This window comes from Hypanus sabinus, chromosome 10, assembly GCF_030144855.1.
Source record: "Hypanus sabinus isolate sHypSab1 chromosome 10, sHypSab1.hap1, whole genome shotgun sequence".
Lineage (NCBI taxonomy): Eukaryota > Metazoa > Chordata > Chondrichthyes > Myliobatiformes > Dasyatidae > Hypanus > Hypanus sabinus.
The window spans coordinates 112,525,843-112,546,056 of record NC_082715.1 but is presented as its reverse complement, the minus strand read 5'-3'; the positions used below and the strand labels follow the sequence as shown (position 1 = coordinate 112,546,056).

At 40.3% G+C, this 20,214-nt stretch overlaps 2 protein-coding genes across 8 annotated transcripts in view; one reads left to right on the top strand and one right to left on the bottom strand.

The window, feature by feature from the left end:
• The window catches only part of polr1c (RNA polymerase I and III subunit C), a 21,361-nt gene extending 18,230 nt beyond the window's left edge, over positions 1-3,131 (bottom strand). For 2 of the 6 annotated variants that reach the window (XR_009514445.1, XM_059982639.1), the window contains exons 1-2: positions 2,873-3,046; positions 2,047-2,118 (exon numbers count right to left, since the gene is read on the bottom strand). Coding sequence is in view for 5 of the 6 variants with exons in the window: in XM_059982639.1 (XP_059838622.1) it covers positions 2,047-2,118; positions 2,873-3,022 (222 nt within the window). In the remaining variant the exon portion in view is untranslated. Of the gene's footprint in view, positions 1-2,046; positions 2,119-2,216; positions 2,396-2,872 lie in introns of those variants that run through there. The other 4 variants (XM_059982638.1, XM_059982641.1, XM_059982640.1 and 1 more) reach the window with 4 other exon arrangements.
• yipf3 (Yip1 domain family, member 3) lies at positions 2,395-20,214 on the top strand. 2 transcript variants are annotated; one of them, XM_059982644.1, is made up of 9 exons: positions 2,395-2,551; positions 8,177-8,377; positions 9,473-9,579; positions 12,802-12,847; positions 13,330-13,422; positions 16,520-16,651; positions 17,978-18,091; positions 18,825-18,948; positions 19,835-20,214. In XM_059982644.1, exons 1-9 carry the CDS (start codon positions 2,474-2,476, stop codon positions 19,960-19,962), a joined length of 1,023 nt encoding a protein of 340 aa, XP_059838627.1. In that variant the 5' UTR covers positions 2,395-2,473; the 3' UTR covers positions 19,963-20,214. The 2 variants fall into 2 exon arrangements, with proteins under 2 accessions (XP_059838627.1, XP_059838626.1); XM_059982643.1 differs by having other exon boundaries at positions 8,177-8,389.

Below are 20,214 nucleotides of genomic sequence, written 5' to 3'. Positions count from 1 at the left end.
TGTTCCAGAGCATTAAATGAAGCTGAGTTATGCAATCAGTAACCTCTGAGTTCAGAGGGAAGTGATTATCTGGAATGAGCTACAAGAGCGGCATCTGAAAGGCAACTGGAAGGCATAAAGAGATACTGGATTAATGAGGGCAGATGAGATTAGCATAGATAGGCGTCATAGCTGTGAGCCAGAAGGGCACATCTGTATGTTGTATGATTAAATGAAAATGCCTCTTCAAGGGACGAAGATGGGTTTAGGAAACATAAGCAAAAGACTGGCCTACAAAGCCAGGAAAAAGACAGGGGTCAATGCAACAGTGAATTTTTCCCTCCTTGCGGCAGTAACATCTTTTATCTACAGTTTGGTCCATAGACTTGATTTTTGAATTAAGCTTTCTGAATTAGCATCAAGATTTAAACAATGACAAAGGACCTTTAACTATTATCTAATGTAAACCCTCCATTTTGAAAAAAGCTAATTTCTTCCCTCAACACAAAAATCAACAAAGTGGACATTAGAATAAAACTGCAGAAGGCCTGATATGGCTGACACTGAGAGGGTGTTTCCTTGACCAGTCTATTCATTTAGGAGACTGAAATGTGTAGAAAATTTCTTCATGGAAGACAGTGAATCTTTGAATTGTTCTACCTCAGAGTGCTGTCAATGTATATTTGATAAATTCCAGATTAAGACTAGAGTTGCAGGTTGATGGGGACCAGAATGCCAGAACAGACAGTGGAGAAGTTGTGGAGACAGATGCTGTTAAGACCTCAGTAAAAGTCAGGACTGAAAAGGTTGAGCATGGTGTGACTAATGTGTTGCATATACTTCAATGCGAGTAGCATTGTAGGAAAGGCAGATGAACTCAGAGCATGGATCAACACATACAATTATGATACTTGGTTGCAGGAGGGGCAAGATGTAAATACAAGAGCATTGATGTGATGCTGAGGCTTTATAAGGCACTGGTGAGGCCTCACCTTGAGTATTGTAAACAGTTTTGGGCCCCTCATCTTAGAAAAGATGTTCTGGCATTGAAGAGGGTCCAGAGGAGGTTCACAAGGATGATTCCAGGAACTAAGGGGTTATCATACGAGGAACATTTGCTGGTTCTGTACTCACTGGAACTTAGAAGGATGTGGGGGGGGGGGGGGGGAAGAGAAGAGAATCTCACTGAAACCTTTCAAATGTTGAAAAGCCTAACAGAGCAGATGTGGAAAGGATGTTTCCCATGGTTGGGGAGTCTAGGACAAGAGGGCATGGAGGGGTGTCCATTTAAAAAAGACATAAAGAAATTTCTATAGCCAGAGGGTAGTGAAATTGTGGAATTTATTACCACAGGCAGCTTTGGAGGCCAGGTGTTTGAGTGTAGTTAAGGCAGAACTTGATAGGTTCTTGATTGGACACAACATCAAAGGTACAGAGAGAAGGTCAGGTGGCTGAGGAGAAAAAACAGATCAGTTATGATTGAATGGCAGAGTAGACCCAATGGGCCAAAAGGCCTATGGCATGAGACAGGGCACGTGACAGAAGTTTATGTAAGAAAACATTTTGTATGTAGTGTCATTAATTTCAAGATAAATATGGAAAAGATGGGTCTGATCTGGATGTTGACATTTTAAATTGGAGAAAGGTCAATTTTGATGATATCAGAAATGGATCTGGCAAGTGTGGATAGGGATGGGCTGTTTTCTGGGAAAGGTGTACTTGGTAAAGGGGAGGCATTCAAAAGTGAAAGTTTGAGAGTACAAAGTATATGTATATACCTGTCAGAATAAAAGGAAAAGATAACATGTTTGTGGAACCTTGGATTTCAAGCCTGGTTAAGAATTAAAAAGGAGGTGCATAGCAGGTATCGGCAGATAAGACCAAATGAGGTACTTAATGGAGCATAAGAAATGCAAGAGGACCCTTAAGAAAGAAATCAGGAGGGTTAGAAGACATGATGTTACTGATCCTCTGTCACCACGATCCCCCAGCAGAGACATCAAGTAGATAAGTGTCAGTCCCCACCCCCACCCCAAGCTTGCGTTCATCCGGCCGCCTGTTCCATACCTGCTCGAAGCGCCGCTGGTCCCACGTGTCGTCGTAACCGGGGTAATTGCCAGGGAAATCAGTGGTATGGACCTGAACAGAGGAGGGAAATTAACAGCGACGGTAACGTTCCCCCGGACAGCATTTACAGCAGACATACAATCAACATTAATGCCAGAGGAAACACTCACGTTCTGGACACCAAACTCCTTCAAAACCACTCGGCTGCGTATCAACTCAACGCGCTCCCGGCTGTCCGCCATTACGGGGAGGATTTAAATTTGCGCGAGATTCCAGCCCCGCTCCTCCCACCGGCAAAGCTCGCGACTTTTCAATCACGCGAGATCTGCCGACACTTCCTAGCTGGGTCCGTGAGATCACGTGAGTTCACGTCACCGCTTCCACGGTTGGTCGGTGGCGGTGGGCCGCCGGTGCGGTGCTGCGGGCGATGGCGACGACAGCGGCCGCCGGTGGTGGAGGGACGAAGAACGGCGAATGGGGAAACTTCGAGGAGGCGCTGCTGCAGGTTAAATAAACTTTGCCACTCAGGACCCGCAATGCGTATCACCTGACTTCTCGTTGGCTCATGCAGTGCCCCACCCACAAAGTGTTCCCCGATTGAGTGTGTCACCCACACATTGCTTCCACAATACCTATCCCCATCCATTGTTACCCCTACCCTCAGCTTCACCACTGAATATTCGTCTGCATTGTGTATACTCTGCAGTGTGTTCCCCTCCTTGTTGCCCCCCCCCCACATTGTCTAACCTCCGAATATTTTAGACATGGAGTCCTAGAGCATTACAGCACAGAAATAGGGCCTTTACCCCATCCAGTTTGTACTAGCCTGGTTTGTCCAGTCCTGTACGCTGTACAAGTTGCATGCCATCTTGGACAATGACTCCCATCCACTCCATAATGTACTGGTTAGGCACAGAAGTACATTCAGCCAGAGACTCATTCCACCGTGATGTAACACTGAGTCACAGGAAGTCATTCCTGCCTGTGGCCATCAAACTTTACAACTCCTCCCTCGGAGTGTCCGACACCCTGAGCCAATAGGCTGGTCCTGGACTTACTTCCACTTGGCATGATCTACATATTATTTATGGTTTTATATTTATATATTGTCTACACTATTCTTGGTTGGTGCGCCTGTAACGAAACCCAATAAAGTCTGTCTGTATAGGTACACCCAGATACCCTCCATACTCTCTCTCATTCATATACCTCGCCAAACTTATCTTAAATGTTGCAACTGAACCCACTTCTGCTGGCAGTTCATTCCTGTCACACCACCTGCTGAACGCAGAAGTTACTTCTGATTCCCCTGAGATATATCACTTTTCACTATAAACCTATGGTCTCCAGTTCTAATTTCACCCAATCTGAGAACTGCATGCATTCACCCTATCTATACCCTTAATGATTTTGTGCGCTTCTTTAAGATTTCCTCTCATTGTCCTGCAATCCAGGGAATAAAATGCTAACCAATTCAACTGCTCCCCTGTAGCTCAGATCCTCAAGTTCTAGTAACTTCTGTATAAATTTCCTCTGCACCCTTTCAAGTTTATGTCTGCTCTGTTATTCAGTAAGATCACAGTTGATCCAATCTTGGCTTTAATACCATATTACTGTTTCACATAACCCTTGAACCATGTGCATTAAATGTTAGTCTCTTTGTCTTCTTAGCTCTCTGGGGCTGAGAAATCTAAGGATTCATGAGCCTTGAATGTTATCTACACTTGCATCTTAAATGAGCAACCCCTTATGAAGATGTGTCCTGCAGTTGGAGTTACTCCTATTAGGGAAGCAAACAGTTGACATCCATCTGATTAATCCACGATCAGAATCTTATTCAGTTCAATAAGATCACCTCTTCAGTAATCCAATGAGGCCTCACCTAAAATACTGCATACAACTTACTACAAAAGGTCAAACTTTCTTCGTACATCACCCTTTTCTGCAATGCTTCTGTGCAATACACAAGATCAGCATTGTATGCAGTATTTTAGATGAGGCCTCATTGCACCATGTAGTTACAACCTATATAATCTTTTCCAATAAAGACCAATTTCTTACTGCTTTCTGTTTCTGCATGCTGATTTTTTAATGTTTCAGGTTCTAGGACCTTTCAGGTCCTCTTGTACCTCAGCATTTTATAGTCTCACTTCATTTCAATCATTATCAGGTTTATCATTCTTCCATCCAAAGTGCATTTTCTTCATTGTCTTCTATCTGCCTACATATTCAAATCACTTGCTGTAAGCTATAATTCTTTTGCAGGCCCTATACCCCCCCCACAATTTGCTAATCCATCTCTCTTTATATTACCGAAGCTGCTAACAAAACACTTTACCAAAAATTACTCACTTATCTTGACTCTTAGTTATCTATTAGTTACTATCTCTAAGTATTCATTATAGCAGATTCCAGTTAATCAGGCTATTGGTTAATCGGGGAAAATCATAAAGAGCAAAAACTAATTGAAAGAATTATTGGGATTCTTTCGTTTATGTGGGATATTAGGCCACTTAATTGGAGCAAGAGCCTGGTTCCAACTGGCATCAGTTTATAGCACTTGGGTGGCCTTTAGACGCTACACCATCCTTAGAATGAACAGTTTTTAAATGGCAGCAGTTGTGTGTTTGTGTTCAAAAAGCAGTGATTTTTTGTTACTGATAGCGGGTCAGAAATAAGCAACAAGGCAATTCTAAACTTTTTATTTATTTTTATTGAGATACAACATGAAATAGGCCCTTCGAGCCATGCCACCCAGCAATTTATTCCAAGCCTAATCGGGGAACAATTTACAATAACCAACTAACCTACCAACCAGTATGTCTTTGGGCTGTAGGAGGATACCAGGGCACCCAGAGGAAACCTAAGCAGTCATGGGGAGAACATACAAACTCTTTACAGGCAGCAGCGGGAATTGAACCCAGGTCACTACTAAGCTTCCCCTTTGCTCACTGCAGTTTCAAGCATTCAGTCTTAGAGATGCCAGAAACAGCTGGGAGTAAAAATGAAATTATTTCACTACTTCAACAAATTAGGAACTGCAAAGAATTTGAAGGTATCAACAATCATCTAAAATGAAAATGAAGTTTTCGGAGGCAATTATCACATTGTATTATCTGTGCTTATTTTGTGCATTGTGGAAATTCCTTTGTTGATAACGTTTAGGAACTAACATAGTTTTGTCGTATTGTACTATTGGTTGTGTTTTAATTTGTTCTATATTTCTTTGAAGTACATAATTTGTTATTCAGTTTTTTTGTACTTTTTAAGTATTTCTATGAAACTTCAGCAAATGGGGGCAGCCACTTAATTGGCCCAAAATGTACTAATTAACTGGAAACCACTGAATATTATCCCCAGGCCCGTGTGCTTTTATCGAATACCTTCTGGAAAGCAACATATTGCAGTGTTTGTTGATTTCCCCTTTACTCACCCTGTTTGTTTATTTACTTAAATTTATCAAACACTGTTATTTTTCTAAGTAGCCTACTGTTAGCTTTCTAAAGGATTCCATTAAGCATTGGAGCAGAATTAGGCCATTCTGCTGCACTATTTGATCATGGCTGATTTATTTTCCCTCTCAACTCCATTTGCCTGCCTTCTCTCCAATGCCTTTGACACTCTCATCAAGAACCTAGCAACTTCTGCTTTAAATATGCCTAATCACTTGGCCTCCACAGCTATCTGTGGCAATGTATTCCATAGATTCACTACCCTCTGGCTATAGAAATTCCTCCTCATCTCTGTTCCAAAGGGATGCCTTTGTATTCCGAAGCTGTGCACTCTGGTCCTAGACTTCCCTACAACTGGAAACATCCTCGCTGCACTCACTCTGTCTTGGCTTTTCAATATCCCATAGGTTTCAATGAGATTTCCCCTCTCATTCTTCTAAATTCCAGCGATTACAGGCCCAGAACCATTAATGGCTCCTTATGTGTCAAATCTTTCATTCCCAGGATCATTCTTGTAAGCATCCTCTGGACCTTTTCCAATACTGGCACATCCTTTGTTAGATATTGGCCCAAAATTGCCCTCAATATTCCACGTGGTCTGAACAATGCTTTATAAAGCCTCAGCATTACATCGTTGCTCTTGTATTCTAGTCTTCTCAAAATGAATGCTAACATTGTATTTGCCTTCCTTACCACTGACTCAACCTGCAAGCTCGCCTTTAGAGAATCCTGCTTGTCTGAAGTCCTTTTTAACCTCCAATTTCATGAATTTGTTCCCCATTTAGAAAATAGCGTACAACTTTATTCCTTCTACAAAGTGCATAACCGTACACTTCCCTACACTATTCCACCTGTCACTTCTCTGTCCATTCTCCTAAACTGTCCAAGTCCTTTTGCAAACTCCCTGCTTTCTCAACACTATCTGCCTTTCCACTTATCTGTGTATCATCCACAAACTCAGCCTCAAGCAATCAATTCCATCATCCAGACGATTAACTTATAACAAGAAAATTAGTGGACCCGACATCAAGCCTTGCAAAACACCACTAGTCACTGGCCACCAATCAGAAAAGACCCCTTTCATTTCCACACTTTGTATTCTGCCAGTCAGCCAATCTTTTGTCCAAGCTTGTATCTTTCCTGTAGTACCATGGGCTCTTATTTTGCTTAGTAATCCACGTGCAGCACCTTGTTTAAAGGCCTTCTGAAAATCTAATTAAACAATATCCACTGACTCTCCTTTGTCTATTCTGCCTGTTATTTCCTCAAAGAATTCCTGCAGATTTGTCTGACAACATTTTACCTTAAGGAAACCATGCTGTGTTCCCGAAACATCAACATTAATAATGGACTCCAACATCTTGCCACCACTGAAGTCAGGCCTATAGTTTCCTGTCTTTTGCTTCTCTCCCTCCTCAGAGAGTGCAGTATTTTCCTAATGAAAGATAATGTCATATAATGCCTATATAATTCCTATAATGCCATATAGTTGCTGGTTTTCTGTCTCACTCCTTTCTTAAGTAACTCAGAATCAAATTTATAATCACAGACATATGTCGTGAAATGTGTTGTTTTGTGGCAGTACAGTGCAATGCATAAAAATTACTATAAATTATAATAATGTATTGTATAAATATATAATGCAACAAGAGAACAAAATAGCGAAATAGTATTCATGGATCATTCAAAGATTGTTTGGTAGAGGGGAAGAGCTGTTTCTAAAACGTTGATTATGCATCTTCAGGCTTCTGATCCACCTCATTAATAGTAAGGAGTAGAGGGCAAGTCCTGGATAGTGAGGGTCCTCCATGATGGGTGCTGCTTTCTTGAGGCATCACCTTTTAAAGATGTCCTGGATGGTGAGGAGGAAGTGCCCGTGATGGAGCAACCTGAGTTTATAACCGCCTACAGACTTTTCCAATCTTGTGCAGTGGCCCCTCCATACCAGAAGTCAGAATGCTCTCTATGATACATCTGTAGAAATATGCTGGTCTTTGGTGATATACTAAATTTCCTCAAACTCCTAATGAAGTAAGTCTCTAACATGTTTCATAATTCTATCAATTTGTTGATCTCAGAGTATATCTTCAAAGATGTTGACACCCAGGAACTTGAAACTCCCCACCCTTCCCGCTGCTGATCTCTCAGTGAGGACTGTTGTGTATTCTCCCTTGAATCAATTCCTTGGTCTTAGTGATATTGAGTGCAAGGGTGTTCTGGCGACACTGAAGTGCATATTGAATTCCTTTCTAAAGGCCCTTATTGATTCTTTTTCCACCACCATTATAGACAAGGAGCAGTTACTTTCTGTTAGCCTAGATCCCACTGTGTAGCCTAGATGTCCCAGGTACTTTCCTCTATCTTCCACATGTTAAACCACTCATATGATTCCTTTAACCATTTGCTTACAGCAATAGTTTCTCTCAATGTAAACCTGTCTAAACCAATATTGATCTGGTACACCTCAACAACTCATCTCAACCTTCTTTTGCTCCAAGGAGAACAATACCAGCTTGCCTAGTCTAACCTTGAAGCTGAAATCTCTTCTGTGGAACAGCTCCAATAAATACCCTCTTTCATGACTACTATTCACTAGTGTAGCTTCAGGTCTAAGAATGTTATGTTTAAATAATCTGTATATTTTTCTGGTAATGTTCTAAAATTCTGCCAATATTTAGGGCAGCAGCTCAGCAGTGATTGACATGGAGAACATGGATGACACGTCTGGCTCCAGTTTTGAGGATATGGGAGAGATGCACCAGCAAATGAAGGACGAAGATGATGTGGGTGAGGAACCTGTGACCACAGAGCAGGAGGATGCTGCATTCCTTGGTATGAAGGGATTGAAAGGACAGCTGGGCAGAGAAGTAGCAGATCAGGTGTGGAGCCAGGTTTGTCTTGTGTTGGGTCTGATATTTTCTTTCAAGGTGAAGCACTTTGCAATGAAATTTCTCTTGCTTAAAGTCATCTTTCACCATGAGAGTGTGAGAAAAATTGTGGGTCAGGAGGGGTATTTGAATGTATCCCTAACCAGTGAATCTGATTGACCTTGAAAATCACAGTCAGTGTCAGCTCCATTACAAACCAGATTCTTGCATCAAGTACTGTGATTTTTTTTAAACCCATGCAATATTTGTCAACCTTCCAACATCAGGAGTGTCTACGATAGTGTGTATTCATTTGTTGTACCACTTAGTGACATAAATTACTCAAGCACTAGCAGCCTTCTGTTCTTCTAGCAGTCATCTTGATCCCACTGTGTAGCCTAGATGTCCCAGGTACTGTATTGCACTGTATCCAATGCCAAGCTAAAGTTTTGTGTTGATTGCTCCCCCTTTTCTGATTATGGGTCACTCTTTGGGCCACTGTTTCATTTGTAATAGTGGTGTAGACAAATTACAGAAGTTATTCCTGTGTTATATTCCAGTGTTAAAAAGAAACAACTCAAAATATCCACAGTAAATTGTAACTAAAAATGAAAAAACAACGCTAATCTCTATCTCAGTCCCTCTACTGCAAAAATACTTACTCGTGTCTTTGCCATAAGTGGTCTTGAAATCTTACTGTTGCCAAAGTAAGTTCTGCATATAACCTGTCCCATATTAAATCTGGTAGGTTTAAGTAACACTAGACACAGGAGATTCTACAAATGCTGGAAATCTTAAGCAACACCCAGAAAATATTGGAGAAACTCAGCAAAGCCAGTAGCATTAATAGAGTGGAATAAACAGTTGATGTTTCAGGCCAAGTCCCTTCATTTGCACAAAGGCGCAAAACACTGACTATTTCCTTCTGTAGATGCTGCCTGACTTGCTGAGTTCCTCCACTATTTTGTGTGTGTTTAAGTACCACTGCAATGCTCTGTGCTGAACTGCATTGCCTTCTCAGCCACGTAATTGTTGGGGAGTGTTCCGTTACTTTAGAGGGCATCAGCTCAATAATTTGCCAAGCTAAGTTTGGATTATCTGTTTTAGGTGTGGCAAGCAAGCAAGATTCAGGCATCAAAGGCATTCAATCTATACGGTAATATTGATATACTCAGACCATACTTTGATGTTGAGCCCATCCAAGTGAGGAACAGGTAGGTGAGCTTTAATTTAAATGTTTTAGCTCTGTTTTTCTATTGACGGATAAAGCTCTATAAATGATGATAGTTGTCTGGCTGACACCCCAGTTGTAGCAAAGCACTTAATAAGAGTGTTAGCAAATAGAATTTGATACCAAGGTTACATTAAGGTATATAAGCAAAAACTAACAAAGTCAGAGACATAGGTATTAAGCAGCAGCATTAAGATACAAACTCTGGCACCTGTGCAGCCACAAACAACAGTCTTCTTCTTGGGCTCTTGGCTCCAGTGGAGCACAGGTTGTCAATGACCTCCTGTCTCCATTGTCCTTTGTTCTGAGCCAGTTTCTTGTAGGTGCACTGGGAGTGTCTCCATCATCCAATTTTGGCATTGACATCTCTCCTCCATGTGTTCTTTGGATGTCCGTCTTTCCTCTTCCATTTTAGTGCTTGCCTGGTGATGATAGTTGCTTCCTCAAAGTGTGGCCAAACCACCTCCATTTCTGTTTCCATGTTTTGAACTCTAAGTAGATTCATGGTTGGTGTTTTCCCATAGTTTCTGGTTGGTTACTTTGTCAATCGTTCTGATGTTTAGGACCCTTCTCAGGCACTGGTTGATGAAAGCCTGTAGTTTTTGTCGTGTCTTTGTTGTTCTCCAGTTTTCAAACCCATACGGAAGCACTGTTTTAAGATTTGAGTTAAAGATTCTGTTTTGGTTTTCCTTGATATGATTCTGGATGTCCACACTTTCTTCAAGATGTTGAATACAACTCTGGTCTTGTTGATCCTGACTTTGATATCCTCATCCGTTCCACCATAAATACCCATAATGCTTCCAAGAGGGACAAAGTGGAGCCATTAAATTCTGGAATAATTGTCAGTCATGTCATGGATATGTGGTTCAAAATTATATTTTTAAAAAATACAGAAACAGGTCATTCACCCTAAATTAAGTTACTTATCCTCCATATTATCTGTAGTTAAGGTTCTGTAGACCTGAGTTATTGCCATATTCTTTGTCCCACTTCTATTACAGCATCTCCATCCATTCTTCAGAGTACATGCACCTTTTAAAACTAATCCCAACAATGTACTGATTTTCCTGTTTTCTTAAAGTTTCCCTTCTCTGCCCTAAATAACATGCATTTGATTTGTGCCTGTACCATTTAATGCAAATACTCAATTGAACTAGATTTATTTCTAAGTGCAATTTTATGTTGGTCATAATTGCATAACCTCTGTGAAGTTTGTACAACTGTATATATTACTCTTGTTAATGGTTTAAATATCACTTCTCTTTTTCTTTTTAAATCTTTTCATTAATTTTAAACAAACATAAATGAAACATGAATACAGGGAGTTTGAAAGTACATAGTTAATAGGTTAAGTATACATTCATATAGATGATGGTCCATATATAATAACCTCCCAACCTCATAGTGATTACAAAAAAAGGAGTAAATAAGAAAAAAAAACCTCCAGAAAAAAAAACTAACCAACATGGGCCATTGCATTATGTCAAATATACACAGTAGCATCAATAACTCTGCACCTCCATCCAAATAATTAAGGATAGTAGAAGCAGGGTTTAGGAAAAGTCAGTTTAACTAATACGAAAATGTTGTATAAGTGGTCTCCAAGTTTCTTCAAATTTAACTGAAGAATCAAAGACAACACTTCTAATTTTTTCTAAGCTCAAACAAGAGATAGTTTGAGTAAACCACAGAAATATAGTTAGAGGATTAATTTCTTTCCAGTTCAATAGGATAGATCTTCTAGCCATTAATGTACAAATGCAATCATCTGTTGAGCTGAGGGGGATAAACAACTATTATCCACCATTGGTAAACTGAAAATTGCAGTAATAGGATGCGGTTGCAATTTGATATTCAGAACTGTTGAAATAATACCGAAAATATCTTTCCAATAATTTTGCAAGCAGAGGCAAGACCAAAACATGTGGTCAAAGAAGCTACTTCAGAAATGACATCTGTCACAGATTGGATTAACATGAGAGTAAAATCGAGCAAGTTTATCCTTGGACATGTGAGCCCTATGTACAACCTTAAATTGTATTAGGGCATGTTTAGCACAAATAGAAGAGGAATTGACTAATTGTAAAATTTTCGCTCAGTGCTCAGTGGGTATAAGACAATTAAGTTCTTTTTCCCATTCCTTCTTAATTTTTTCTGATACTTCTGGCTGTATTTTCATGATCATATCATAAATGGTGGCTACTAAACCCTTCTGGCAAGGATTCAGAGCTAAAAAAAAATTTCCGTAATGTCCATTGGACATAATTTCAGAAAAGACTAACATATTATTCAAGAAATTTCTAACTTGCAAATATCTAAAAAAAAATAAGTTTTAGGTAAATTATATTTATTAGATAGCTGTTCAAAGGACATAAAACTATTATCTAAAAATAGATCAGGAAAACATGTTGTACCTTTGGCTTTGCCAACCTGAGATTTTACTACTGTGCAGTCAATATTCGATATTTAATATTTTGGACACAAGAATCGATTATGGCGTCTTGCCCACAATGGGTAAATTTGGAATGTAAATCTGTACAAGACTTTTCACTCTTTCCAATTTTAGGATCTTCACTTCCTTTTTCTTTATCTAAATTGAATAAACAAATAACTAATCCCATAGTTAAATATACATTGCGAATATGGTTTCAATTTCGTAAATTTTTTGGCTTGAATAAGTTTATCTTATCAAGCCCTATTATATCTAACTTTTTTTTTCGACCCTCTTTTATGGATCAAGTCTTTGTATTATGGAAAACAAAAGGTATAACATGTTTTTGTGATCACTTTCCTATTAATTATTTTCTGTAATTTTCTTGTTGCTCAAGATAGTTCATGCCTTTTAGAAATATTTAAACCACGTTCAGTACCTTGAGCGCTGATGTAAGATTTCAGAGTTTATCTGTTTCAAGTTTAATGAGTCCTGCAATAAATAGAAAATGTTGAAAAGAGGCAACAGGTCAGAAGGTCAGGCAGCAGCTATAGAGCTAATATTTTGCTTGAGAACAGAACTCAAGCAGCACAGTCACGTCCCTCTGCGCCCACATAAACTTCTTGACATACTGAGTTACTCCAGCAGTTTGGTTTTTCTGTTTTGTTTTTGCTCCAATTACAACACTACCTAATTTTTGGTCTGATTCTGTACCATTTGGACTCATTTAAGTCTAGACTCACTCACGTTCTACTTTGTTTACAATTCCAGATTGGTGGAGTCTCTAATTCCAGTCCGGATGATCACTTTCCCTCAGGTCTGCTTAATTCAATTTCTATTTGTAACCTACCAGCCACTCATCCTTACCTGTTGGGGACTATTACCTGCAGACAGCCTATTAACATTGTACCTACTGTAACTATTTTGAATATAAGCTAACCAAAGTGATTTTATTAGACATACATTTATCTAATGTGGTGAGCAGAAGGAGGAGAGGAGATGATCACTTTGGAAATCTGGTTTCCGTGGCCTCCCAGAAACTGGGACGAGGGGTGAGGATCAACTGAAATTTTGAAACTAAGGCTGCTAGGTTTTCTTTTACTTGCAAGGAACTTTAGGGTAGTTTGATAGATTTAAAGAACAGATTGAATAGGATAATGGGTCAAAAGGGCTGACTAGCCTCTTCCTGATACTACAGAACCAAATACCTTGGCTTTTAGTTTGTTTAATGCCAGTGTTTGGGAGAAATGTTCTACGAGGGATTTAAAGAATGGCATTTATTGTGTCTTTCTCTCCTAGAAAGTTGCAGGCGAGTTGTATGGCCCTTTAATGTTGGTTTTCACTCTGGTGGCCATTCTTTTGCATGGAATGAAGACGTCTGGAACAGTAATCGTAAGTGTCAACTTGATTGTGTGAATTGTGTCACTGTTTAAGGACAATTATGGATTGGCAGATGGTCCCAGTGTACTATACATAAGTAATAATCAATGTTTTCAGAAAAGTACTATGCAATAAACAGGGATCATTCAACGATGGGCAAGTTTTGTTCTTGCCACTTATGACTCCACCCACTGCGTGAAGAAGAGTTGCCCCTCAGGCCTATAAGGTCATCCCTAAGTCTCCTACATTCTAAAGAATAAAGTGCTAGCCTACCCAACCTCTCCCTTTAACTCAGCCCCTTCTTATACACACTTTACAGTTTAATCACATCCTTCCTATAACAGGGTGACCAAACTGCACACAATACTCCAAATGCAGTCTCACAAACATCTTGTGCAACTGCAACATAATGCTCAAACATAATGAAGGCCTATGTGCCAAAGGCCTTCTTCACCAATCCGTCTACCTGTGACACCACTTTCAACAAACTATATACTTATGGAGCAGAGAGACCCAGGGGTACAACACTCTCAAGGCCCTACCATTCACTGTAAAAGTCCTATCTTGGTTTGCCTTCCCAAAATGCAGTATCTCACACTAATCTGGTTGAATGGCATTTGTCAATCCGCAGCCCACTTACCTCAGTGATTAAGATCTTTCTAAAAGTTTTGATAACTTTCTTCTCTGTCTACAATACATTCTATTTTAATACCATCTGTACACTTACTAGCTATGCCTTCTCTATTCATGTCCAGTGTATGAAAGTCTCCTGTGGCACACCATTAGTCACTGGCCTCCAGACTTGAGAAACAGCCTTCCTGCATCACCCTGTGCTTCCTAGCCTCGTGCCAATGATGAATGTAGTTAGCTGACTCTCCCTGTATCCCATGCATTCGACCTTCCAGACCAGCCTCTGTCCACTGCCCTGCCCTCACTTTTCTTCTTGGTTTCTTCAAATAAGTTCTAACAGATTTGTCAGACATGATTTCCCACTCTCAAAGTTGTGTTCACTACTCCTAATCAGATCTTGTTCATCCAAATGATGGTTGGTTCTGTCTCTCATCATGAACAGTAACTTAACCGTCAATGATGTCAGAGTCACTGGTTCCCTGGCTTATTTTTGCTGTCCTTCTTAAATAATAGTTTAACATTAGCCATCTTCCAGTCTTCCAGAATTTCACCCGTGGCCAAAGGCAAAACAAACATCTCTGCAAGGGCCCTGCAATTTCTTCACTAACTTCACATGACTCCAAGGATGCCCTTGGTCAGACAAGATTTATCCACCTTAATGTGCTTTATGACCATCTATACCTCTTTGGTAATTTATTTGTCGACCAAGGCATCACTACACATTTGTCCCTATTCCTTTTCATATTATAAGGGATGAGCTGCCAGAGGAAGTGGTTGAGACAGGTACAATAACAACATTTAAAAGACACTGGACAGATGCCTTGATAGTCAAGCTTTAGAGGGATATGGGTCAAACAGAAGGAAATGGGTCTAGTATAGTTTCACTTCCTGGTTGGCATGCTTCTGTGCTGTATTACTTTGTGACTCCAAGTTAACAGATGTAGACTGATGAACATAATCCAAATGGATTCATGAATTGATCACAAGTGAAATGTCCTGCAGAGACAGAGTTCAACAAATCCAAAAACAGACAGCTGAAAATCTGAAATAAGGCCAGTGCATCAGTGCAGCTGGTAGACCCACTGCCTCCCACAACCAGATACCTGAGTTCACCCCTCACCCTGTGACCATGTGAGCTTCTCCTGGGTGCTCTGCTTCTTCCCATGTCCTAAAGACGTACAGGTTCTTTGGTTAATTGGTCCTAGTATGTCAATGAGTGGTAGAATCTTGGGGGAATTGATGAGAACTTGTGGAGAGTACGTGCAGGGCTGGTGTAAATTAGCGGTTGGTAGTTTGCACCCACTGAATGGTTCTGTATCTGTGCTATATTTCTTTGACTTTAAAACAGAAATAGCCAACAGGTCCTGTAGAATAAGAAACAGCACCAATGTTTCAGTCCTGCGAAATCAAGGAAAACTGGAAACATTGAAAATTACACTGCTGTGTAGAGTTTTGTTTGACCTGTTATAGGAATCATGGGGCTAAACTCAAAAGAATGCAGAAAAGATTTATGGGGCTGTTGCTAGGATTAGAGGGCCTTAGTTATAGGGAGAGGTTGGCCAGGCTTATTCTTTATAAGAAAATGAAGGGGACCTTACTGAAGTGGACGGTAACATTCGTTTCCCCAGGATAGGATAGTCTAAATCTAGCAGGCGTAGGTTTAGGCTGAAAGGGAGGAGATTTAAAAGGGGACCTGGAGGACAACATTTTTTAAGCAGAGGGTGATGAATATCTGGAAAGAGCTGCCAAAGGAAGTAGTTGAGGCAGGTACGGTAGTATCATTTATGAAGCCCTTGGTTAGCTGCAGGGATGGGCAGGATCAGCATGGAGTGGTTGGGCTGAAGGACCTGTGTCCACACTGCATTTCTTTGAGTCTAAGGGACAATCCACCGTAGGCTTTTGTAGATTGAAACTAGGATGAAATGGTATCCCATCTTCATGTGTCTGGTTTACTCAGGCCTTTAAATATATTTTGTCTCATCATTTAAGCATTTCAGAATATACCTATGGAGAGTTCAGAATTGGTTGTTGCAGTAGTTATGATTGATTGAAGCTACTGAAACATTAAGTGTCTTGGATCCAGTACATTAGAAGAGGGTAAACTGGAAAAATGCATTGACTCTGATAAATCTGATATTATTTTCTGAGTAAGAAATGCAAATCAGTAGTAATAGTCAATACAGTTAAATGTGAATATGTCTTAGCTCTACAGTTTCATAAGTCTTAGCATTACAGTGTAGTTTTCTGTAAAACATGGAGATGTTTGTAATGAGGATTTAACCTAACAAAGTGCTTTATTGGTGGCTGGAATGTATTTCAGTGGGAGCAGTTTTACACCTTCAGTAATGTACCCTAGCTACTGCTTAGACAGCTAGTGAATGGGGAAAATAAGGCATGACCTAGCCTTATTACTCATGACCTAGCAGAGTTGTTAAGCTGTTATGTATCGCTGAGGGTCCACTGTCATATGTTCTCACAGAGAGAAGGCACGCTGATGGGCACTGCAATTGGAACCTGCTTTGGCTACTGGCTGGGTGTCTCCTCATTTGTCTACTTCCTTGGCTATTTGTGCAATGCCCAGATCACGATGGTACAGATGCTGTCACTGGTGGTGAGTCTGAGATGGTTGGGAAGTTTGTTTGGTAAATAGTAAGTGGAAGAACACAACACCCACTTTGTTTTGGTGGGGGTGGGTTGGAACACATTTGCTAATCATTATCTTTGTGAAGTAGGCAACATTTTGTGAAGATTCTTCTTTCCCATTCAGTAATCGTTCTCCTGAGCACTGACACCACAGTCATATTTTTACCTATGTATTGTACCTCCTAGCAAAAAAAATACCATTAAGCAACTTTAAAATTCTCCCCTCTAAGGGTCATCCAGGTTATACAGTTTCCCTGTTGAGCTCACCCAACAGTCTAAAGCTGTAAATTAAACTTACCCAGTCACTGTGCTGATGTGTACTGCCAAGGCACCATCTTTACCCACTTGGATGCAAATAGACTTTTGTGCACTTTATTTAACCCAGTAGGGGGAGTTTCAATTTCTGAGTAATGAATTACTGAGATCAGGTTGATCTTGAAAGTATCCAATCTATGAAAAATTAGCTTCATACAGTTCAATATAAAATAAATTAAACTTTAAAACTTCATATATGGTACCTCCTGTACCAAATAAAGTGGCCATTGAGTATATGTTTGTGGTTTTCTGCTGCTGTAGCCCCAACACTTAATGGTTCAACGTGTTGTACATACAGTGGTACCCTTCTCCACACTACCATTGTAATGTGTAATTATTTGAGTTACTGTCACCTTCCTGAGCTTGAATATGTTGGCTATTCTCCTCTGACCTCTCTCATCAACATCAGGGTGTTTTCGCCCACAGAACTGCTGATCTCTGGATTTTTTTTGCACTATTTTCTGTAAACTCTGGTTGAAAATCCCAGGAGATCAGCAGTTCGTGAGATACTCAACCACACCGTCTGGCACCAACAAATATTCCACAGTTAAAGTCATTTAGATCACATTTCTTCCCCATTCTGATGTTTGGTTTGAACGGCTGAACCTGTTGACCATGATTGCATGCTTTTATGCATTGACTGCTGCCACGTGATTGGTTGATGAGATATTTGCATTAATGAGCAGGTGTACCTAATAAAAGTGGCCACTGAGTGTACTTTATATAACAGTAAATAACTGCAACTGAAATTCAATTAGCAGTAGTGCAGTAATGGATTTAGAGCAAGGACTGCGGGGCATTCCTTGGTGTGATGAGTTTAATATATTGGTGTGCTAGTAAGAAAGTAACTGGATGATCAGCATTAGACTATATTTCTCACTGACAGTGAGGAAGTATGTGCCAGTTGGCTTAATAATTTGTTACTTGTGTTAAATATCTGTACCAATGCTTTATATTGATTCTACTGTCTTGTTCACAGGGTTATGGTTTGTTTGGACCTTGCATTGTATTGATTGTCACCTACAACGTACATCTTCATTCTCTTTTCTACCTGTTATGGCTTATCATTGGAGGGCTGTCCACCCTCAGGATGGTAAGGCATTATTCTTCAGTCTCCTGTTAACAGTACCAGCTTCTCGATGCTGATTGCCACGTTACAAAGAAGTGTGTCATGGCTTTAGATCATAAAAGACATGTTGAAGACTGTTCCCATAGCTGAGAAGTAATACCTGTATGGATCAACAGCCTCTTTCCTCTGCTAGTTAAGAATAGTTTGACAGCACAGATTTACAAAACATATTCCACTCCATCTCATGAGGGAGAAAGAAGATTTAGAGTCTCTAAATACAGTTTTGTCACAAGTAATTCAGGAAGACACTGCGTAATCAGAGAATAGATAGAAAACCAAGCCTATTTCTGGGGAAATAGAAGTATTTCTGGGGAAATTGGAAGAGCACAAAAAGAATGGGGCAGTGTTAAGGTAGAGTTAGGTGAAGAATGTTGAGTGTTGTATATAAAATTTGGTGCAGATCTGTGAGTCAGAAGACCTCTTTTTGTATAATCTGTCTTGAGTAACACAAATGGGTGAGGGAGGGATGACGAATCATTTGCTGAAAGTTTGAGGAGGCTTGTTCATATTGGGAATGTAACCTGAAAACTATGGTGCCATTTACCCTCTGAGTAACAGGGAGCTATAGTTTAATTTATCTGTGTAAGAATTTAATCTATCTCTTGTGGTGAGGCACAGGTTTGGAGACTTGTGAGTGTAAGATACAGCTTGCTTCGAGTTATCTGTTCTGTGCTCTGAATCCCTTCTGTTTTCACAGGTGGCTGTGATGCTCTCCCGCACAGTTGGACAAACTCAGCGGCTCACTGTTTGTGGGGTGCTCGCTGTTCTGCACATGGTTTTCCTGCTTTACCTGCACTTTGCATATCACCGGATTGTGGAAGGTACTGAAGTGGTGCATGCTTAGTGGCTGTTGATAAAAGGCTTCTGATCTCAACTTGGCTGATAGGGTAGCATTCTTCAGGGTGTTGCTCATTTATTCCCAGCTGCACAGGCAGACTCGGAATTCTCAGTTGGGAAACAGACATTTTTCAGCAGAAGAAGGCTGTTTAAGGATGAGATTTATACTCTCAGGCTCATTGAAGGTGAATAAATTGGAATCTTTCAGAATCCATTAAGTTTTAATCACAATTCCTTAAAAACTCAAGGAATAAACCCTGAGTAAAAATCTGGAGCTGGAGTCCCTAAGGCAGTCTTGCGTTGATTTCAACGCTAACTGGCGATTCCTTCAATGCCACTGGTGCCAAACTGTATTGGTCTCTGCTATTCCTTTGGGTTCATCAGCTGCATGGAGAGGTGGAGTCTGCTGCATTGGCAACAGCTTGCTGTCTATTAGGTATTGTCCTGGCTTGTGTACTGGTTTGCATATGATAGCTAAGATGCAACATCCATGGTCAACCCCAACGAACAGAGGGCCATCATCGTCATCTGAAGGCCACTTAGCTGCAAGACTGGAAGACAATTCTTTCTCATTACATAATACAGCTAAAATAACATGGCCTTGATTAGATCAGCTGGTCCACTGCAGTCCGGTGATCAAAGCTGGCTTGCTGCCACATACTGACTCATTGCTACAAGGTGCATTTACCACAGATCCACCAGTAGATTGCTTTTCTTCCTCATTCTGGTGCTGTGTCTTATTCTATATAAGCTTTAAGGAATTCTTTAACTGGGTTGAATTGATGAGGTGTCACCAGCTTTCAGTTTTAGAAGGCAGCTGAAGATCTGAAAGAACGGGCAGTTGTAAAACACTTTATTTTAATCCAACAGGTATCCTGGATACTTTGGAGGGAGTGAATGCTGGTCCAATGAGATTCCCCCGAGACGTCTCAGCACTTTCTGTGACTGTACCAAACAGCACAGTGAGATTGATTGGTGCCAGCCTACAGATGCATTGACTATGAGTAATCTTGGGATTTCTGTTTCCTTCTTGCCTTCAGAGATCTGAGGGTACTGCATACAGACCGTGCAGGGTGGCGGGTACTGAGGGGAAGTGCTTGTACTCTGCTGTAGACAGCCATACATGCAGAATAAACTGCTTCATCTTACTAGTAGGGATGGGGCTGTGGTTCAAAACTTCCCCACGTCAACAAATCAAGACAACTATATATAATTCAGCATTACTTTAAAAAATACATATATATGTGATT